Consider the following 22985-nt stretch of genomic DNA (forward strand, 5'->3'; position numbering starts at 1 on the left):
TTAGTAAACATACGCCAGCCCTGGTGCAGTGGCTCACGCCTGTAATCCCAACCCATGGGAGGCTGAGGCGGGCAGATCGCTTAAGGTCAGGAGTTTGAGACCAGCCTGGCCAAGATGGCAAAACCCAGTCTATATTTAAAATAGAAAAATTAGCCAGGCGTGGTGGTGTGCGCCTAAAATTCCAGCTACCTGGGAGGCTGAGGCACAACAATAGCTTGAGCCTGGGAGGCAGAGGTTGCAATGAGCCGAGATTGTGCCACTGCACTCCAGCCTGGGTGACAGAATGAGACTTTGTCTTAAGAAAACACACAAAACAACAATATACCCCAAAGTGATGTTGGTATTACACAGATCTCAAAACCCAGAGAAGTTTGATAGCTCTTCATTCCCTAGTACATCGCTGATGACTCATTATCATTAGTTTGCAACTGATCTCAAGCGCTCCCAGAGCTCTCTGGGATACTAGGAGAGAATATCCTGAGGTTTTTTTAGGGAGCTAGTCAAACCTGTGCTCTGAAACAGGTTTGGACAGTTTTGACAATGGCAGGTCACAGGTCAAAGCTCCCAAATTCATATCTCCTGTCAAGATACCGCTGCTGCCGTCCCTAGATTTGCATTTCCATTACACGGTGACCAAATTTACTCTTACATTTTTCTGATAACCAGAACTTGCTGGTGGGCATGTATCCTTGCTACGAGTCACTGTCACCTCTGGTTATAGCAGTGGAGCAAAGTGGTAATGGGAAAATTCCTAGGTGTTTGGCCTGAGTAAAAGGGTGGATAGAAGTAGATGACAGGTGGGGAACATAGGGAGAGGAGCAGGGAGAGTTTTGGCAAAAGAGCTAGCATGTCAAGGCCTACATGTGAGAGTATGGCACTTTCGAGGTAGTAAGTGAGGTCTGGAGAAATGCCTCACCCTAGGATGTAGTATGTGGGCAACTGAGGAGGTTGAAGAACCAAGTTCAAAGGAGGCCCCTAGAGATTAATCTGGAGAACCAAGCACTGTGGAATTCCCACATGTAAAAATGTTGCCTTCATTCATCCATTCATTCAGTAAACATTTAGCAGTATAGGACTGGCATTGTTTGAGGAGGAATGCCCTGGATTTGGAGATCTTAACATGTAACTAGATAAAACATTGGCATCCTGGGCTGTGGTGAGAACTACCACCCAAAAGGTAACTCCCTGCCGGAGTCAACAAACTAACATCCGTCCTTTTTCTAACATTTGTATCATATGGGACCACCTTTTTTTTTTTTTTTTTTTTTTTTTTTTTTTTTTTGAGACAGAATCTTGCTCTCTCTCCCAGGGTGGAGTGCAGGGATGCGATCTTGGCTCAGTGCAACCTCTGCCTCCCAGGTTTAAGTGATTTCCTGCCTCAGCCTCTTGTATGTGTATTTCATTCATGTTTATAAATTTACAACCTGGGCATAATAAAAGCATTTGTTTTGTCTTTTCCCCATTTGCTCATATTATAATGACAGTCTTCCTCCATTGTCCTTTGTGGGTGCAGTTAGATGTCCCCGCTCTGGTATGAGCAGGCCAGGGTTCAAATGCTGCCTTTGTTACATACCAACTGCAGCTCCAGAATGTAAGATGGTAAAAAAAAAAAAAAAAACCACCTGCACAGGACCGTTGTGAGGATTAATGAGTGTCAGTTTAAGTGCTTCATAACTGGTAGTTGCTGTTTCTGAGTTTATCAGGAAACCCCTTATCATGAACAATTTGTGTCCTTAATCTTTTTTCTTCCTTTTCTGCTTCATTATATTTCATGCCTCTGGCAAACCCATACTCCTGGCCGGCTAGGTGATTGGCTCTTGGCCCCTTCTCTAAGGCTTTTCTTGCCCATTCCCCCTGCCTATTTATAGGTGGTGCAAAAGTAATTGCGGTTTTTGCCATTTAAACCGCAGTTACTTTTGCACCAACCTAATACATACTCCAGGCCAAACTGGGAGGCATTGGGGTGCACACAGGGAGAGGAGAATAGGCTGGCCTGAGGGTGAAGAGCGGAGCCCCACAGGGTCAACCCGGCCAGCGGTCACGAAAGGAGGTGAAGTGGGGGGAGGCGACATAGGGCAGGAAGAGGGGAGGACAAACGGGGTGCACATGGGGACCGTGACGATGACACGGAAGGGACAGCCAGTTAGAGTGTAGGCCCACAGGCGATGAAGGGCAGGTGAAGAAATCCTGTTCCATCTTCCTGCAGTCCTCCCTTGGGGAACCCCCATCCTATCCTGCTCTGGACCAGGGCAGTTCCTGGAGGGCCCGCCATCGAGATGAGGCCTCCGAGCCGCCCAGAATAGACTCCGAAGTGCGCGCAGCTGACCCCGCGATTTCCTTGCGCCCCCTTGGGTGAGTGGGCGAGCTGCGCGCCCCCGTGCGAGCAGAAGCGGGGTCTGCGCCGTAGCGGCTGGAAACGCGGTTGGCAGCGGGGCCCAGCTTGCAGGGCTCCTGGTCGCAGGGGCGGGGCCCGCCGCCGGTTTCTAAGGGCCTGACTGCGTTCCTGCAGTCATGATCCGGGGTCTTCGCTTTCGCCCATGCCCTCCTGGAGAAAGAACGCAGCTTCTAACGCCTTCTCGGTTGGGCACCCTTCTGGGGAAAGCTCCGTCTACCATTGCCCTTGTACCTGCCCTCTCTCTCCCTTTCCTGAAGTGACTGCCCGTCTCTTGCATCGTGTTGTGAATGTGTCGAGATCTTGGCGCTGCAGCAGCGTCAGAGATTGGATCCAGCCCACGGAGAGGTCCCGGACTCCATTTGTCCGTCCCCAGGGCAGGGGCCTCGGAAGAGCAAGGAGGAGGAGCTGATCTAGCCGGCTGATCTTTGTGGCTTAGACAAAACTTTAGAGTTTATTTGTCCTTCTGACCATGCTCTCAGATCAGATGGACAAGATTAGCCTTACACTTAGAAGCGTTGTGGTGCAAGACTAGTGACTTTTTTCCCCCTCCCTCTCTTTCCTTCCTTCTTTCCTTCCTTCTTTCCTTCCTTCCTTCCTTCCTTCCTTCCTTCCTTCCTTCCTTCCTTCCTTCCTTCCTTCTTCCTTCCTTCCCTCCTTCCTTCTTCCCTTCCGTCCTCCCTCCCTTTCTTCCTTCCATTTATAACCACCTCTTTTTATTTTTTCTTTTTGAGATAGGGTCTCACTCTGTTGCTCAGGCTAGAGTGCAATGGCATGATCATCACTCACTGCAGCCTCGACATCGTGGGCTCAGGTGATCCTCTCATCTTAGCCTCCCAAGTAGCTGGAACTACAGGCCCACACAACCACGCCCGGCTAATTAAATTTTTTTTTTTTGTAGAGACAGGGTCTCACTATGTTGCCCAGGCTGGTCTCGAACTCCTGATATTAAGCTATTCTCACTCCTTGGCCTACCAAGATGCTAGGATTACAGGTGTGAGCCACTGTGCCTGGCCATGACTTTTTTTTTTTTTTCTTCTTTTTTAACCTGAAGCTGTAGCCCATGTCAGTAAAGCCTGCAGCTAATGTTTCCTCTCTAACTGTGTGGAGCAAATCTGCAGCAGAGCTGTCACAGTCTATTGTGAGGATCTGTTATACCAGCACCTGTTAAGTTGCTTGGCATTTGGAGAAGCTAGGTAAAAGTGTGAATGAATAAATGAATGAACCCAGCCAAGTATGTCCCATGAGCCAAGTACAAGGAGAAGAGTGGACTCTTGTCCTACTCAGACTCCCCTTCATTGTTAAGAAAGGCCCATTTTTCTACCCAAGGCATAAACTCCAAGACTGGATACAACGGACAGGTCAGTCACCTTTTAAGAAACGGAAGTTGAATGATTCATGACATTTGATGTCAATCTGCTGTCCCACCATTATTGGGTATATGGCCATTTAAAGAAAATGAAGTTGTGGCCAGGCACGGCGGCTCACGCCTGTGATCCCAGCACTTTGGGAGGTTGAGGCGTGAAGATCACTTGAGGTCAGGAGTTTGAGACCAGCCTGGCCAATACGGTGAAACCCTGTCTCTACTAAAAATGAAAAACATATCCAGGTCTAGTGGTGTGCGCCTGTGGTCCCAGCTACTCAGAGAGGCTGAGGTGGGACAATTGCTTGAACCTGGGAGGTGGAGGTTGCAGTGAACTGAAATTGCACCGCAGCATTCCAAAGCCTAGGTGTCACAGTGAGACTCCATCTCCCGCCCCTTGGCCCCCCCCTCCCCCACACACACACAAAAATGAAGTTGGATTCTTCAACTGGGGAAAAAGGTTTAGGTAATCCACAGCATGGACTTTGAGATGGCTTATGTTTGGGGGATTTTCTTTCATACGTTTAGTCTCCTCATTATGTGATCAGGTTGGTTTTTAATGTAAGTATTTATTGAGTAATTTTTAGGAGATGCTGAGACTAAGTTGAAAGAAAACTTAGCCTCTACACACCATGAACCTAGAGTTTAGAGTTGAGTTGGAATAGTCAACTATGAAGGCTGTTGGGACAGTAGCAATGTTGAAATTCATAAGAAGAGATCATTTTGAACTGGATGTTGACCCAGGATACCTTAGAAGGTCAAAGGTTAGGCCTTGAAAGAATGTACAAGGCGAAAGGAATCAGGTGTTATTTTGTTATCTTATTTTTAAAATTTTTGTTTGCTTTTGAGACAGGGTCTCACTTTATTGCCTAGGCTGCAGTACAGTGGCCCAATCACAACACACTGCAGCCTCAATCTCCTGGGCTTAAGTGATCCTTCTACCTCAGCCTCCAATGTAGTTGGGACTAAAGGTACGTACCACTATGACCAGCTAATTTTTAATGTTTTAATATTTAATTTAAAAAAATTTAAAAAATAACATTGGGAATGATTTATTTCCAAGATTCATGATTGCAGACAATGTGTGGTCAGCAAGTGGCTGCAAAGCAAATCTGTTTTTTCCATGTGACTGGAAGGAAGAACACTGACAAGAGAGTGAATTCTTTGGCTTCCTCATCCTGGCCAAGACTGTCAGTGCTTCTGTCCCCTCCTTCTTGGCCAGTGGCCAGGTCTCTGGGCAGATTCTGTTCTTAGAAGGGTGCTGGTCAGCCAGAGATGGCATATATGCAAAAGTGGCTTTTTAAAAAGTTCAATGTCAGGCTGGTTGTGGTGGCTCACACCTGTAATCCCTGCACTTTGGGAGGTTGAGGCAGGTGGATCACTTGAGGTAGGGAGTTTGAGACCAGCCTAGCCAACATAATGAAACCCCATCTCTACTAAAAATCCAAAAAATTAGCCAGGCATGGTAGCAGGCACCTGTAATCCCAGCTACACAGAGTCTGAGGCAGGAGAATCACTTGAACACAGGAGGTAGAGGTTGCAGTGAATCGAGATTGAGTCACTGCATTACAGCCCAGGTGACAAAAAGTGAGACTCCTTCTCACAGAAAAAAAAAAAAAAAAATTCAGTATCCTATAATTGGACTCCCCATGGCTGCAAACTCTCCAGGGTGCCCCTGTATGCCATGTGTCTGTGGGCGTACACACAGAGCGTACAACCACCGTGATATTAGGAGTAATATCTCCTTTAGATATTATGAGTAATATCACAGGGTGTACATTCACTATAATATTAAAAGTAATATCTCCCTTAGATATTATGAACAATACCACAGGATGTACGCCCACTGTGATATTAGGAGTAATATCTCCCTTAGGTATTACGAATAATGTCAAAGGGTGTACCCCCACTGTGATATGAAGGTAATATTTCCCTTAGATATTACGAATAGTGTCACAGGGTGTACATTCACTGTGATATTAGGAGTAATATCTCCCTTAGATATTAGGAATAATATCACAGGGTGTACAGCCACTGTGATAGTAGCATTAAGATCTTTCTTAGATATTATGAACCCACTGTGACATTAGGAGTAATAGCTCCCTGAAATGTTATGAATAATATCATAGAGTATACATCCACTGTGAAATTAGAAGTAATATCTCCCTTAGATATTATGAATATTATCACAGGGTGTATAACCACTATGATATTAGAAGTGATATCTCTCTTAGATATTACAAATAATATGAAAGGGTGTACATACAGGGTATAAACCCACTGCGATATTAGGAGTAATATCTCCCTTAGGTATCATGAATAATATCACAGGGTATATAGCCACTCTGATATTAAAAGTAATATTTTCCTTAAATATTATGAATAATATCAAACAGTGCACATCTACTTTGATATTGGAGTAATGCATTCCTTAGATATTACAAATAATATTAAAGGTTGTACATCTACTGTGATATTAGGAGTAATGTCTCCCTTAGATATTATGAATAATATAACCCCACCATGATATCATTAGTAATATTCAGGGGGAAAGAGGATGATAATACTGCCAATATCTCAGGAGGTGTACACCCCACTGTGATATTGTTCATAATATCAAGGGGGGGAGAGGTTGATATTAATTCCAATATCGCTGCGGTTGTACATATCCCTGTGATACTATTCATAATACTAAGGGGGGGACAGTATGATATTACTCCCAACATCGCAGGGGGTGTACACCTTCCTGTGATATTGTTTGTAATATCCGGGGGGAGAGGATGATATTACTTGCAATATTGCAAGGGGTGTACACCCCCCTGTGATATTGCTTGTAGCATCCAGGAAAAGAGAGGATGATATTACTCCCAATATTGCAGGGGGTGTACAGCCTCTGTGATATTGTCCGTAATATCCAGGGTGGAGAGGATGATATTCCTTCCCATATCGCAGGGTGTGTACACCCCCCTGTAATATTGTCCATAACATCCAGGAGTGGAGAGGATGATATTATTCTCCATATTGCAGAGTGTGTACACCCCGCTGCGATGCTGTTCCTATCATCCAGCGGGAGAGAGGATCATATTACTCCCCATGTCGCAGAAGGTGTACACCCCCCTGTAATATTGTTTATAACATCTGGTGGGGAGGGGATGATATTACTTCCCATATCGCAGGAGGTGTTCATCCCCCTGTGAAATTGCCCATAACAGCAAGAGGGAGAGGGAATGATGCAACTCCCCATATCGCAGAGGGTGTACACCCCCGTATGATATTGTACCTAACATCCAGGGCAGGGGGGATGATACTACTCCCCATATAGCAGGGAGCGGACACTTCCTGTGATATTCATATTCAGGGGGGAAGAGGATGATATTGCTCTCCATGTCACAGAGGGTGTACACCTTCTGTGATATTGTCCGTAATATCCAGGAAGAGAGAGGAAGATGTTAGTCCTCATATCGCAGGGGGTGTACACCCCCCTGCGATATTATCCATAATATCAAGAAAGGGCGAGGATAAAATTACTTCCCATATTGCAGCGGGGAGGAAGATGTTACTCTTCATATCCCAGTGGGTGTACACCCCCCTGTGATATTGTTTGTAATATCCAGAAGAGGAGAGGATGATGTTACTCCCCATATCGCCGGGTGTGTACACCCACCTGTGATATTGTTCGTAATATTTGGGGGGAGAGAAAATGATATTACTCCACATATTGCAGGGGGTGTGTACCCCACTGAGATATTGTTCGTTATATCCAGAGAGGAGATGATATTACTCCCAATATCGTAAACACCCTTTGTGTACATTTTCTGTGATATTTGTTCATAATATCCAGGGTGGCAGAGGATGATATTACTCCCAACATCGCAGATTGTGTACACTCTCCTTTGATATTGTTTGTAATATTCAGCTGAGGAGAGGATGATATTACTCCGAATATCACGGGGGGTGTACAACGCCCCGTGATATTGTTCATAATTTTCAGGGGAGAAGCGGATGATATTACCCCGAACATCGCAGGGGATGTACACCCCCCTGTGATACTGTTCATAATATTCAAGGGGGAGAGGATGATATTACTCCCTGTATCTCAGGAGGTGTGCACCCTTCTGTGATATTGTTCTTAATATCCGGAGGGGGAGAGGATGATATTACTCCCTATATCGCAGGTGGCGTACACCCCCCTGTGATATTATTAGTAATATCCAGAGGGGGAGAGGCTGATATTACTCCTTATGTTGAAAGAGGTGTACACACCTCTGTGATTTTGTTCGTAATATCCTGGTGGGGAGATGATGATATCACTCCCAATATCGCAGAAGGTGTACACCCACTGTGACGTTGTTCCTAATATCCAGGGAGGGTGAGGATGATATTAATCCCAATATCACAGGGGGATGTTCACTCCCCTGTGATATTGTTTGTAATATTTAGAAAGGGAGAGGATGATATTATTCCCAATATCGCAGGAGGTGTACACGTCCTGTGATATTGTTTGTAATATCCAGTGAGGGGAGAGGATATTACTCTCAACATCGCAGCTGGTGTACATTACCCTGTTATATTGTTTTTAATATACAGGGGAAGAGAAGATGATATTATTCCCAATATCACAGGGGGTGCACCCCCCTGTGGTATTGTTTGTAATATTCAGGGAAGAAGATGATATGATTTTCAATATCGTAAACACCCTGTGTGTGCAAAGTCTGTGATACTGTCTGTAATATCCAAGGGAAGAGAAGATGATATTACTCCCCATATCGCAGAAGGTGTACATTTCTCTGCGATATTGTTCGTGACATTAAGGTGGGGAGAGGATGATATTACATCTCATATCGCAGGGTGTGTACACCCACTGTGATATTAGGAGTAATATCTTCCTTAGATATTATGAGTAATATAATACACAGTAGGTGTAAACCCACGGTGATATTATGAGTGATATCTCCCTTACGAATAATGTTACAGGGTTTACACCCACTGTGATACTAGGGGTAATGTCTCCCTTAAATATTACAAACAATTGAATAATATCACAGAGTGTACACCCACTGTGATATTAGTAGGAATATTTCCCTAGGATATTACAAATAATATCACAAGGTGTACACCCACCATGATATTAAAAGTAGTATCTCTGTTAGATATTATAAATAATATCACAAGGTGTACACCCACCGTGATATTATGAGTAACATCTCCTTTAGATTTTATGATTAGTATCACAGGGTGTACACCCACTGTGATATGAGGTGTACTATCTCCCTTACCTATTACGAATAATATCACAGGGTGTATATCCACTGTGATATTAAAGGTACTATCTCTCTTAGATATTATGAATAATATAACAGGTGTACACCCACTGTGATATTAGTAGTCATATCTTCCTTAGATTTTATGAATAATATTACAGGGGGTGTACACACAGGGTGTACACCCACTGTGATATTACGAGTAAGGTCTCCCTTAGATATTACAAATAGTATCACTGGGTTTACACAAATAGTACACAGGGTGTACAACCACTGTGATATTAGAGGTAATATATTCCTTAGATATTACAAATAATATCACTGTAATATTATGAGTAATATCTCCGTTATATATTACAAATAATATCACAGGGTGTACACACAGGGAGTACATCCACTGTGATATTAGGAGTAATATCTCCCTTAGATATCATGAATAATATCACTGGGTTTACACACAGGGTGTATACCCATTGAGATATTAGGTGTACTACCTTCTTTAGATACTACAAATAATATCACAGGATGTACACCCACTTTGATATATGGAGTAATATCTTTTTTAGATATTACAAACAGTATCACAGTGGGTGTACACACAGTGTACTGCACCACTGTGATATTAGAAGGAATATCTTTTAGATATTATGACTAATATCACATTTTGTACACACAAGGTCTACACCCCCGGTAGTATTAGGAGTAAAATCTTTTAGATATTGTAAATAATATCACAGGGTGTACATCCACGGTTTTATTAGGAGGAATATCTTTTGGATATTTTCAATAGTATCACAGAGTGTACCCCCATGGTGATATTAGGAGTAATATCTTTTAGATATTGTAAATAATATCACAGCATGTACACCCAAGGTGATATTAGGAGTAATATCTTTTAGATACTGTGAATAATATCATCACATGGTGTACACCCACTGTGATATTAGGAGTAATGTCTTTTAGATATTATGAATAATATAATCACAGGTTATACTCCCACTGTAAACACTCTGAAAGGATACTTCATCAATATCACAGTATGTAAACCCCCTGTAAACACTGATATGATAAATATCAGAAGCAATATTTCATCAATATCACAGCGTGTAAACACTGTTACACGATAAATATCAGAAGCGGCATTTAATCAATATGACAGTATGTAAACCTATGTAAACACTTTGGTATGACATATATCAGAGACGATATTTCATCAATATCACAGTGTATAAACACGCTGTATAAACACTGTGATATGACAAATATCGGAAACGATACTTCATCAATGTCATAGTGTGTAAACACTCTGTAAACACAATGATATGACAAATATCAGAAGTGATATTTCATCAGTATCATAGTGTGTAAATGCCCTGTAATCACTGTGATATGATAAACACCAGAAGGGGTATTTCATCACTATCACAGCATGTAAACACTGATATGATAAATATCAGAATCAATATTTCATTAATATCACAGAGTGTAAAGTTTCTGTAAATAGTGATATGATAAATATCAGAAGCGATATTTCATCAGTATCACAGTGTGTAAACCCTCTGTGTAAACACTGTGATTTGATAAATATCAGAAGCGATATTTCATCAATATCACAGCGTGTAAACACTGATATGATAAATATTGGAAGCAATATTCAATCAATATCACAGCGTGTAAACACTGTGATATGATAAATATTAGAAAGGATACTGCATCAATATCACAGCATGTAAACCCCCTGTAAACAGTGATATGATAAATATCAAAAGTGATATTTCATCAATATCACAGTGTGTATACCCCCCTGTCAACACTGATATGATGAATATGAGAAGCGATATTTCATCAATATCACAGTGTGTGAACCTTCTGTGTAAGCACTGTGATATGATAATTATCAGAAGCGATATTTCATCAGTATCACAGTGTGTATACCCCCTCTGTCAACACTGTCATATGATGAATATGAGAAATATTTCGTCAGTATCACAGTGTGTCAACCATCATGTGTAAGCACTGTGATATGATAATTATCAGAAGCGATATTTCATCAATATTACTGTGTGTAAACACTGTGATATGGTAAATATCAGAAGCGATATTTCATTAATATCACCCTGTGTAAGCACTGTGATATGATAAATATCTGAAGCGATATTTCATTAATATCACAGTGTGTAAACACTCTGTAAACACTGTGTTTTGAAAAATATCAGAAGCTTTATTTCATTAATATCACAGTGAGTAAACGATCTGTGTAAACACTGTGATTTGATAACTATCAGAAGCGATATTTCACTAATATCACATTGTGTAAACACTGTAAACACTTTGATACGATAAATATCAGAAGCGTTATTTCATTAATATCAGAGTGTAAACACTGTGTAAACACGGTGGTATGATAAATATCAGAAGCAATTTTTCATTTTCACAGTATGTAAACACTGCGTGTAAACACTGCGATATGATAAATTTCAGAAGCAGTATTTCATTAATATCACGGTGTGTAAACTCTGTAATATGATAAATATCAGAAGCGATATACCATTAATATCACAATGTGTAAACACTGTGTAAACACCATGATATGAAAAATATCAGAACGGATATTTCGTTTATATCACACTGTGTAAACACTGTGATATATCAGCAGTAATATTTCATGAATATCAGTGTGTAAACGCTCTGTGTAAACACTGATATGATATCAGAAGTGATATATCATTAATATCAAAGTGTGTAAACGCTCTGTGTAAACACTGTGATGATATGGTATCAGAAGTGGTATATCATTAATATCAAAGTGTGTAAGCACTGTGTAAACACTATGATATGATAAATATCAGCAGTGGTATTTCATTAATAACAGTGTGTAAACACTCTGTGTAAACACTGTGATATGAAAAATATCAGAACCAATATTTCATTAATATCACAGTGTGTAAACTGAGAAATATCATAACAGATATTTCATTAATATCACAATGTGTAAACACTGGATATTATAAATATTACAGTGATATTTTATTCATATCACAGTGTGGAAACACTGGATATTATAAATATCACAGGGATATTTCATTTGTATCTCTGTGCATAAAGAGCGGATATTATAAATATCATTGATATTTCATTTATAGCCTTAATGTGGAAACGCTGGATATTATACATATATCACAGCTGTATCTCATTTATATCTCTGTGTGGAAACACTGGATATTATAAATATCACAGCAAGATTTCAACTTTATCCCTCTGTGGGAACAGTGGATATTATAAATATCACGGCGATATTTCATTTATATCCCTTTGTGGAAACACTGGATATTTTAGTATTTCATTCATATCCCTATGTGGAAACACTGGATATTTTAATATTTCATTCATATCCCTGTTTGGAAACACTGGATATTTTAATATTTCATTCATAGCACAGTGTGGAAACACTGCATAGTGTAATATTTCATTCATATCCCCGTGTGGAAACACTGAATATTATAATATTTCATTCATAGCATAATGTGGAAACACTGGATATTATAATATTTGATTCATAGCACAGTGTGGAAACACTGAATATTATTTCATTCATAGCACAGTTTGGAAACCCTGGATATTATGATATTTCATTCATAGCATGGTGTGAAAACACTGAATAGTATAATATTTCATAGCACAGTGTGGAAACACTGTATATTATAAATGTAACAGCGATATTTCATTAATATCACAGTGTGAAACAATGGATATCAGTAGTGATATTGATGATGTTATGAATATAATACAGTGTGTTAAAACTGCGTTTTCACCCTGGATGTCAGTGGTAATATCATGGATATTATGAATAATATCATAATCATGTCAGTAGTAACATCATAGACATGAATATCACAGGGTGTTAACACAGTGTGTTATCCTGGATATCAGTAGTGGATCAGTATCACTGATATCAGTAGGATATCATCCTGGATATCACAGGGTGATATTATTCATAATATCATGGATATTAATTGTATTAACACCCTGGATATCAATAGTAATACACTGGATATTGTGAATAATATCAGAGGGAGTTAACCCAGTTTAACACCCTGGATGTCAGTAGTAATACATTAGATATTATGAATAATATCACAGTGTGTTAACAACAGTGGATATCAGTAGTAATATCGTGGATATTAGGAAGAATATCACAGTTTGTTACCACAGTATGTCAACACTGGATATTAGTGATGTTATGAAAAATATCACAGTGTGTTAACACTGGACATTAGTAGTAATATGAATATTCTGAATAACATCACAGTGTGTTAACATAGTGTGTTAACACTGGATATCAGCATTAATATAATGGATATTATGAATAATATCACAGTGTGTTAACATAGTGTGTTAACACTGGGTATTAGTATTAATATCTAATGTGTGTTTACAGTAGTAATATGGATATGAATAATATCACAGTGTGTGACATTAATAATAATATTATTAATGTCATAAATAGTAGTATCACAGTGTGATAACACTGGATATTATTAATATCATAGATATTAGTAACATCTAATATTTATAATAGATATTAATATAACAGTGGATATCACTAATATGATAGATAATATAGATATTAGTAATATCACAGTGTGTTAACGTGTGCTAACACTGGATATTATTAATGTCACAAATATTAGTAATATCACAGTGTGCTAACACTGAATACTATGAATATCATAGATGTTAGTAATACCACAGTGTGTTAACACAGTGTGCTAACTAACACTGGGTATCATTAACATAACAGATATTAGTAATATCACAGTGTGCCACTATTAATATGTGTTAATACTATTGGCATTCTATTATTAATATAACAATGTTAACACTATATTATTAATGTAAGTGTTAATACTATGTTATTAATATGAGTGTTAATACTACTAACACTATATTTTTAATATGATGGTGTTAACACTACATTACTAATATAAATCTTAACATTATTATATTAATATAGTGTTAATATCAACACTATTATATTAATAATATAGCATTAACACTATTAATAATATAGTGATATTTTTCATAACATCACTAATATCCAGTGTTGACATACTGTGTTAACACACTGTGATATTCTTCATAATATCTACGATATTACTACTGATATCCACTGTTGTTAACACACTGTGATATTATTCGTAATATCCAATGTATTACTACTGACATCCAGGGTGTTAGTAATATAGTGTTAACTATATTATTAACTAATAATAGTTAACACCATTAATAATACAATGTTAACGCTATATTATTAATATAATAGTGTTAATACTATTAACACCATATTATTAATATAATATATTACGCAGTGTTAACGCTATATTAATATAATAGTTGATAGTGTTAACGCTATGTTAGTAATATATTAATATAATAGTGTTAATACTATATTATTATACTATATTATTATTATTATTATTATTACTACTTGAGATGGAGTCTTGCTCTGTCCCCCAGGCTGGAGTGGTGCAGTGGCCTGATCTCGGCTCACTGCAAGCTCCGCTTCCCAGTTTCACGCCATTCTCCTGCCTCAGTCTCCCAAGTAGCTGGGAGACTGAGGAATAGAGATTCCTCCGCCCCCACCCACCCGTGAGCGAGGTCGGTACTGTGGGCAGACGCCAAGGCCAGATTTCCCCACCCTCCACCCGCCAGATATGCGGCAGCGGGGGCGGCAGGTAGGGAGGGATGAACCCGCAGGTAGGGAGGGATGAACCCGCAGGTAGGGAGGGATGAACCCGCGTCTCCTCCGCAGAGCTGGAGCTGGAGATAGGCCCAGAGGCCCAGGCTCAGTGGGTTCTGTCCCGGGTCGGGGCAACCCCCCGCCGGGGCCTCTGGGGCCAACGGAAGCTCCAGGAGCGCGGTGGAGCCTGGAGGGGCGGGCGAGGGTCCCACCGTGACCCGCCTGGAGGGCAGCCCAGTCCTGGGACGCGAGACCCCCTACGACGGTGTCGCAGGTGGAGGGAAGGGTAGAGGTGAGACCAGTAGGGGGCCAAGCAAGGTGGCCCCACAGGTTGGGAGAGGATGTGGGGAAGTCCCCCTACCCACCCAAGGCCGAACATCACCTAACTGGCTGTGGGAAGCCCGGGGCAGGGGCTGGGGGCGGATGGCTTGGTTAGGGCCCAGCTTGGGGTCTTGAAAATATACCTATAGCTTTGGGGCCATGGAAGGGCGGAGTCCTGGCATTCAGGGGAAAGGGCCGAGGAGGGTTGTCAACGGGAAGGAACTTTGACCCCACCCTGGGTCAACGTGCAGTCCAAGTTGCCACAAATGACCAGAGGAAACAGTGGGAAGGGAAGGTCTCTTTCCCATTCCAAACCAGGATGCCCTTTAGGTAGCCCACTTTCTTCATCCCCAGCGCAGCTGTCGGCTTTCCCGGGAGGTGCCAGGGCCTGGGAGGTGCAGGGCTGCAGCTCAGGCGCTGAAGGGGGCGGGGGTCCAGGAACCTCCTGCTAAGCCAGTGGTCCTCAGATGCTGGTCCAGGCACCACCACGGGGTACACAGGTCTTCTTACCTCCTGGTGTTGTGGACCCTTTAAAAAATAATAATTTGGCCAGACGTAGGGGCTCATGCCTGTCATTTCAGCACTTTGGGAGGTCAAAGTGGGAGGATCACTTGAGCCTAGGGGTTGCCTGGGCAACATAGCAGGACCCCATCTCTTAAAAAACAAAAACAAAAACAGGTGTAATGGCATACACCTGTAGTCCCAGCTACTTAGGAGGCTGAGGCAGGAGGATCGGTTGTGCCCAGGAGGCATGAATGCACCACTGCACTCCAGCCTGGGTGACACAAGACTGTCTCAAAAATAACTAAATACAAATAAATAAAAAAATAAAAATAATAGAATAAAAACCAAACTAGTGACAGTAGATAAGTTGCTTTGTTTTGAATGCTCTTGGCAAAATAAAAAGTTGGCATTCCTATATTCCCCCATTCTCTCTCCCTTTCTCACACATGCACATGCCTATAAAGAAAGCATTATCTGGATCCACAGAATTCCAGATTTGGGAATCACTGAATTGAACTGCCGGCCACTGGTGGCTGGTGAGGCTGGCCTGGCAGTGATGCAGTATTCTGGTCCCTGTGCCAGCACTGATGGGCTGTGGAATCCTCCACCAGTCATTCCCTCTCTCCAGCTCTCTATCTCTGCTTCTGTACAAAAGGATCTTATACAAATCCCCTCTTATATTCAAATATCTATGATCTTTCAGCTTGGCCTATATCCGTGCGGATCTTAAGTTGTGTATCCGAAGATATACCCTTGTCCAGTGCTGGCACTAAGGGCTGCTTCAGGGAGGGCCCTGGCCTAGTGCCCAGGGAGAGGAGGACAAGGTCCTCATCACTGGAGAGTGGAGGGGGCAGTGGGAAAGGGACAGATAAGGGGTAGTGCCCTGGAGTATGCCTGGCCCCAAAGTAACCCCGGGCTGTGAAGACGAAAGCACTGCATCACACTATGTGTTTCTGTGTCTCTCTCCCTAACAGTTCCAAGAGCCTCTGAGTTCCTGTCTTTTTTTTCATCTTGGAATCCCTACCATTGGCCTACATTGGGAACAGGGCGACCTGTAAGTGCATGGTGAATTTTTGCTGAGGGAGTGGCTGGGAGGGCTGCGTGGAGTGGACAGGACCAAGCTGCACTTTTCAGGGGAGTGGGATTTGGAAAATTTAAGAGAGCAGAACAGTCACCCTCCAGGAAGGAACCCATGTGTATTAGTCTGTTCTCATGCTGCTAATAAAGACATACCCGAGACTGGGTAACTTATAAAAGAAAGAGATTTAATGGACTCGTACCACATGGCTGCGGAGGCCTCACAATCATGGCTGAAGGCGAATGAAGAGCAAAGTCACATCTTTCTTGATGGCTGGCAGGAGAGAGCTTAAGCAGGGAAACTTCCACTTATAAAACCATCAGATCTTGTGAGACTTATTCACTACCACGAGAACAGTATGGGGGAAACTGCCCCTGTGATTCAATTATCTCCACCTGGCCCTGCTCTTGACACATGGGGATTATTACAATGCAAGGTGAGATTTGGGTGGGGACACAGCTAAACCAAATCACCAGGTATAGAGGCCAGAGGAGCCTGGGGGTGACGGTGATGTTCCGGGTGTGGAGGGAGACGTGGTAGGCGTGGGGACAGGAAAGATGGAAGGTTGGGGAACTTTATGAAGAGAAAACTGAGAAGATGAGGAAGGATGGTGAGATGGAAGTGGGGTTGGGGAGAGGGAAGAACCAGCATGAGCTCAAGGCTAGGGTTTGGGTGAAGGAGAGAAAAAAAGGTAGAAATAAAGGAGACACAGAGATCACTTCTAGACAAATTGAGGTGGAGATGTGGTGGACAGGAAGAAGTGCCCCCTATCAAATAAGAATGCCCAGTGTAGGCCGTAGGCCGAGCGCGGTGGCTCAAGCCTGTAATCCCAGCACTTTGGGAGGCCGAGACGGGCGGATCACGAGGTCAGGAGATCGAGACCATCCTGGCTAACACGGTGAAACCCCGTCTCTACTAAAAATACAAAAAAACTAGCCGGGCGAGGTGGTGAGCGCCTGTAGTCCCAGCTACTCGGGAGGCTAAGGCAGGAGAATGGCCTGAACCCAGGAGGTGGAGCTTGCAGTGAGTTAAGATCCAGCCACTGCACTCCAGCCTGGGCGACAGAGCAAGACTCCGTCTCAAAAAAAAAAAAAAAAAAAAAAGAATGCCCAGTGTACTCCCATCTATACAGAGGACAGGGTCAAGATGCAGCCAGGACTCTTTCCCATTGAGTTCTAATACTAGAAGGATGCCTCAATGCTCTCTGGTCTAACAGACTTCATCATTTTAGAGAGAAGGAAACAGAGGCCCTAAGGTTGGGGTGGCTTGTATGACCTGGAGAGTGGATGGGAGATGGAAAAGGGAGATTTAAAGAGAAGGGAAGGCCAAGTGTGGTGGTTCATGCCTGTAATTCTAACTTTTTGGGAGGCCAAGGCAGGAAGATCACTTAAGCTCAGGAGTTTAAGACACCCTAGGCAACATAGTGAGACCCCCGTCTCTACAAAAAATTAAAAAATTAGCTGGGCATGGTGGCACGCACCTGTAGTCCCAGCTACTCATGAGGCTGAGGTGGGAGGATCACTTGTGCCCAGGAGATTTAGCCTGGGTGACAGAGTGAGACCCTGTATCTAAAAACAAAAAATAATAAGGGAAGAATTCAATTTTTCAAGTGGGAAGAAGAGAAACTAGAGGACGTCAGAAAGGAAGAGAAAGTACAAACATTTTCAAGTCACTCTGACAGCATCGAAGATGAACATGGGTTTACCCGTTTATAAGCAGGGTATTTGGGTGTGGGGGATACAGGAAGGGACCCAAACCTCTGCCCTCTGCCATTAGGCTTGTTCAGCCATAGCCATCAGTAACTCTCAAAGATGCCCCCTTCCCTGGCTGCAGCAAGGGTCTGCATGGGCAAAGTCGCCCCCTTCCCTGGCTGCAGTGAGGGTCTGCATGGGGATTGGGTAGAGGCCCCAGTATCTGCACTGAGCAAGGTTTCCACAGGGTGTGGGGGAAGAAGAGGGAAGCATGCTCACTCCGAGGGCCTTGTGCTCTCTCCTCCCCAGGCACAGCTTGAAAACCGTGATGCTGCCAAGCCCAGCCTTGCACAGGTAAGAGTCCCCAGGCCTGGCTTTGGGTAGGACTTGGAAAGAAAGGCTGTCATCTTGGGGTGCACCTCCCTTGTCACATCTTCCTTTCACCTCCTGATGCCCCCTTTCTGCACTGCCAAGTAGCCAGGGTCATCACAGTGCCACCTGGAGGCCTCTGGCCAGAGTCACCCTCCCTGCAGCTCCAACCACCGTCCCTTCCTCCCTCCCTCCCTCCCATTGCTGGATAACTCTCATTCCTCAGAGCTGCCAGGCTCAGCACAGACAGAGGGGAAAGCAGATTCGGTCCTGAAGTTGGGTGTGGCCTCCAGCCCCCTTCTCCCACAGGGATATCTGAATTTTAGAAGCCTGCCCTCCATCCCTGCCCTCCCAACTTTAACCAAGTACCTGAGTGCTCAGCACTGTGTTGGACACTTTGGTATGCATTGTTTCATTTGGTCCTCTCAGTGGGCAGGTGTTGTATTCTTATCATTGGGCAGCTGTTATAATATATCCTTCCTTACCATTAGGCAGGTGTTATATCCTTCCTTTTCCACATGAGGAAAGCAAGGTCCTGAGACTCTGAGCAAGTTCCCCAAGATCACACAGCTAGGAAGTGATGAAGCTGAGACAAGACCAGCCAGCACTTACCCACCACGGTGTAACTACTCATTCAAAAGATGACATCTTTTGAAAATTTTTATTCTTTGAGAGACAAGGTCTTGCTTTGTTGCCCAGGCTGGAGTACAACGGCATGATCATAGCTCACTGCAGTCTCTAACTCCTGGGCTCGAGAGATCCTTCTGCCTCGTCCTCCCAAGTAGCTGGGAACTACAAACAGGCACATGCCCCCATGCCTGGCTAATTTTTAACAATTTCTTGTGGAGACTGGTTTGACTGTGTTGCCTAGGTTGGCCTCAAAACTCCTGAGTTCATGCGATCCTCCCACCACAGCCTTCCAAAGTGCTGAGATTATAGGCATGAGCCACCAGTGACTGGCCACAAAAGAGACACTTCAGTGACAGATGGTGATGAAAGAGAAGATGGGTTTGGCAGAGGAACTCCACGTGATAGGGAGCTTTCACTGAGGGCCTGGGCTGCAGGAGGCTCGTATGACACACCAGAACTCTTTGTAAAACTTCCTGTATGTACATGACCTGCTCATTTCTCAGCAGAGGCTCCTCCTGCCCAGATGGACCCCTCCACATCTAAACCCACAGTTCCTGTGGTCAGAAGGCCAGTCACTGAATAAGGGCACCTAAGGCTCTGGTCTGAATATCTCCCCTTGGTTCTCAGTCTGAAATCCCAAAAGGAAGACAGCTGACTGCAAAATAGGCTGGAGTTGTCCTTCTGATGGTCAGTAAAGGTGGCTGTTGATAGAACTGAAAGCTTCGGGCCGGGCGCGCTGGCTCACGCCTGCAATCCCAGCACTTTGGGAGGCTGATGCGGGTGGATCACTTGAGGTCAGGAGTTCGAGACCAGCCTGGCCAACGTGTGGAAACCCCGTCTCTACTAAAAATACAAAAATTAGCTGGGTGTGGTGGCAGGCGTCTGTAATCTCAGCTATTTGGGAGGCTGAGGCAGGAGAATTGCTGGAACCCAGGAGGCGGAGGTTGCAGTGAGCCGAGATTGTGCCATTGCAGTCCAGCCTGGGCCGACAACAGCAAGACTCCATCTAAAAAAAAAAAAAAAAGAAAGTTTAGAACTTTAGTTTTTTTTTTTTAATTTTTTAAATTATTTAAGTTAATTTTTTTTTTTTTTTTTTTTTTTTTTGAGACAGGGTCTTGCTTGCTCTGTCACACAGGCTGGAGGGCAGTGGTGTGATCATGGTTCACTGCAGCCTTGACCTTCCTGGGCTTAGGTGATCCTCTCACCTCAGTCTCCTGAGTAGCTGGGACTACAGGCATGCACCACCATGCCTGGCTAATTTTTGGTAGAGACAGGGTTTCGCCATGTTGCCCAGGCTGTTCTTAAACTCCTGGACTCAAGCGATCCACCTGTCTCAGCCTCCCAAAGTGGTGGGATTGCAGGTGTGAGCCACTGCACTCAGCTGAAAGTTGAGAACTTTGAAGCTGAAGAGGCCTTGTGAATGGCCCAAGTCAACCCCCTAACTTGACCAGAGGAAGAAATTGGAGCTCAGAGAGGGAACCTGACATGCCCAAGATCACCCAGTGACTTAGCGACAGAAACGTATGCAATTTTTTTGTTGTTGTTGTTGTCTACTGCAGAGGTGTGTAGGCTGTAAAATTAAGCAAAGAAATCATCATTTACTGAGCTTCACATATGGGCCATACACAGCACTGACACTTCCCCAGCCATCGTCTCCTTCCCTCTGTGCTGCAGGAGAATTTGGGTCGGTGTCCCACCTCCGCGATCACTTTTTTCTTACACAGGTGATGCTGACGTTAGAGGACAAGGACATGAAGGGATTCTCCTGGGCCATAGTCCCAGCCTTAACCTCCCTAGGCTACCTGCTTATACTGGTGGTCTCCATCTTTCCCTTCTGGGTGCGACTGACGAATGAGGAGTCCCATGAAGTCTTTTTCAGTGGCCTATTTGAGAACTGCTTCCATGTCAAATGCTGGAAGCCTCGACCCTTATCCAGTAAGGAGGGATGGAGGTGGGGAGGGGAGAGAGGGGGACGGGGCCAGTGTTGGGACAGAGGTGAGGGGAGAAAGAACAGGGTGGGAACAGAGAGGACAAAATCTAATTAGCTCAGGGCTGGATGCAGTGGCTTGTGCCTGTAATCCCAGCACTTTGGGAGGCCGAAGCGAGAGGATTGCTTGAGGCCAGGAGTTTGAGACCAGCATGGGCAACATAGCCAAACCCTGTTGCTACAAAAATGAAAAAATTAGCTGAGCATGGTGGCATGTGCCTGTAGTCCCAGCTACTCAAAAAGCTGAGGTTGGAGGGCTTCCACTTGAGCCCAGGAGTTCGAGGCTGCAGCGAGCTGTGATCGCGCCACAGAATTCCAGCCTGGGAGTGAGAGTGAGGCCCTGTCTCAAAAAAAAAAAAAAAAAAAAAACCCCAAAAAACCACACACAAAAACCCAACAAACAAAAAAACACATACAAAAAATTAACCAGGCTTGGTTAACCCAAGGCGTAGACTCTGGGATATCTGGGACTTCAAACAGCAACTTTGACTCCTTGTCCCACTGCCAGCTGCCCACCTCTGCCAGCTCAGGAGGGTATGCAAACTCATTTTCACATAGGTCTGCATCATGCCAGCAGTCAGAGAACAAATCACCCTGTTACCAGACTCTGGCTCTGCTAATTTTGGTCTGCTTCACTACTCTGGTGGTTGTTGTTGCTCTTTTTTTTTTTTGAGATGGAGTCTTGCTCTGTCGCCCTGCAGTGGCGCGATCTCCGCTCACTGCAAGCTCCGCCTCCCGGGTTCATGCCATTCTCCTGCCTCAGCCTCCTGAGTAGCTGGGACTACAGGCACTTGCCACCACGCCCGGATAATTTTTTTTGTATTGTTAGTAGACACGGGGTTTCACCGTGTTAGCTAGCATGGTCTCGATCTCCTGACCTCATGATCCGCCTGCCTTGGCCTCCCAAAGTGCTGGGATTATAGGCGTGAGCCACCGCGCCCAGCCTGTTGTTGCTTTTAGAGATGGGGCCTCACTCTGTTGCCCAGGCTGAAGTGCAGTGGCATGATCATGGCTCACTGCAACTCCAACTCCTGAGTTCAAGTGATCCTCCTGCCTCAGCTTCATGAGTAGTTGGGACTACATGTGCTCACCATAGCTCCCAGCTAATTTTTTAATTTTATGTTTTGTGAAAAACAGGATCTCGCTCTGTCACCCAGGCTGGTGTGATCATAGCTTACTGGAGCCTCCAATTCTTGAGTTCAAGTGATCCTCCCACCTTAGCCTCCTGAGTAGTTAGGACTATAGGTGCGCACCACAGCTCCTAGCTAATTTTTTAATTTTAGGTTTTTTTTTTTTTTTTTTTTTTTTGAGACGGAGTCTCGCTCTATCGCCCAGGCTGGAGTGCAGTGGCTGGATCTCAGCTCACTGCAAGCTCTGCCTCCTGGGTTTACGCCATTCTCCTGCCTCAGCCTCCCGAGTAGCTGGGACTACAGGCGCCCGCCACCTCGCCCGGTTAGTTTTTTTTTTTTTTTTGTATTTTTTAGTAGAGACAGGGTTTCACGGTGTTAGCCAGGATGGTCTCAATCTCCTGACCTCGTGATCCACCCGTCTCGGCCTCCCAAAGTGCTGGGATTACAGGCTTGGGCCACTGCGCCCGGCCTAATTTTAGGTTTTATAAAAACAGGATCTTGCTCTGTCACCCAGGCTGG

The 22985-nt window shown here is 43.8% G+C and overlaps 1 protein-coding gene across 7 annotated transcripts in view; it reads left to right on the top strand.

Annotated features, from left to right (window-relative positions):
* Positions 1–22985, top strand: part of LOC117072027 (zinc finger protein 655) — a 49164-nt gene that overhangs the window by 19819 nt on the left and 6360 nt on the right. The window contains exons 1-4 of one of the 7 annotated variants that reach the window (XM_033191824.1): positions 14722–14751; positions 16556–16635; positions 18660–18704; positions 21074–21284. In XM_033191824.1, the coding sequence (XP_033047715.1) occupies positions 21077–21284 (208 nt within the window). In that variant the 5' untranslated portion in view covers positions 14722–14751; positions 16556–16635; positions 18660–18704; positions 21074–21076. Of the gene's footprint in view, positions 1–2121; positions 2353–4707; positions 4727–14721; positions 14752–14877; positions 15049–16555; positions 16636–18659; positions 18705–21073; positions 21285–22985 lie in introns of those variants that run through there. The other 6 variants (XM_033191823.1, XM_033191821.1, XM_033191826.1 and 3 more) reach the window with 6 other exon arrangements.

The sequence above is a fragment of the Trachypithecus francoisi genome, unplaced genomic scaffold (genome assembly GCF_009764315.1).
Source record: "Trachypithecus francoisi isolate TF-2019V2 unplaced genomic scaffold, Tfra_2.0 Lachesis_group4, whole genome shotgun sequence".
Lineage (NCBI taxonomy): Eukaryota > Metazoa > Chordata > Mammalia > Primates > Cercopithecidae > Trachypithecus > Trachypithecus francoisi.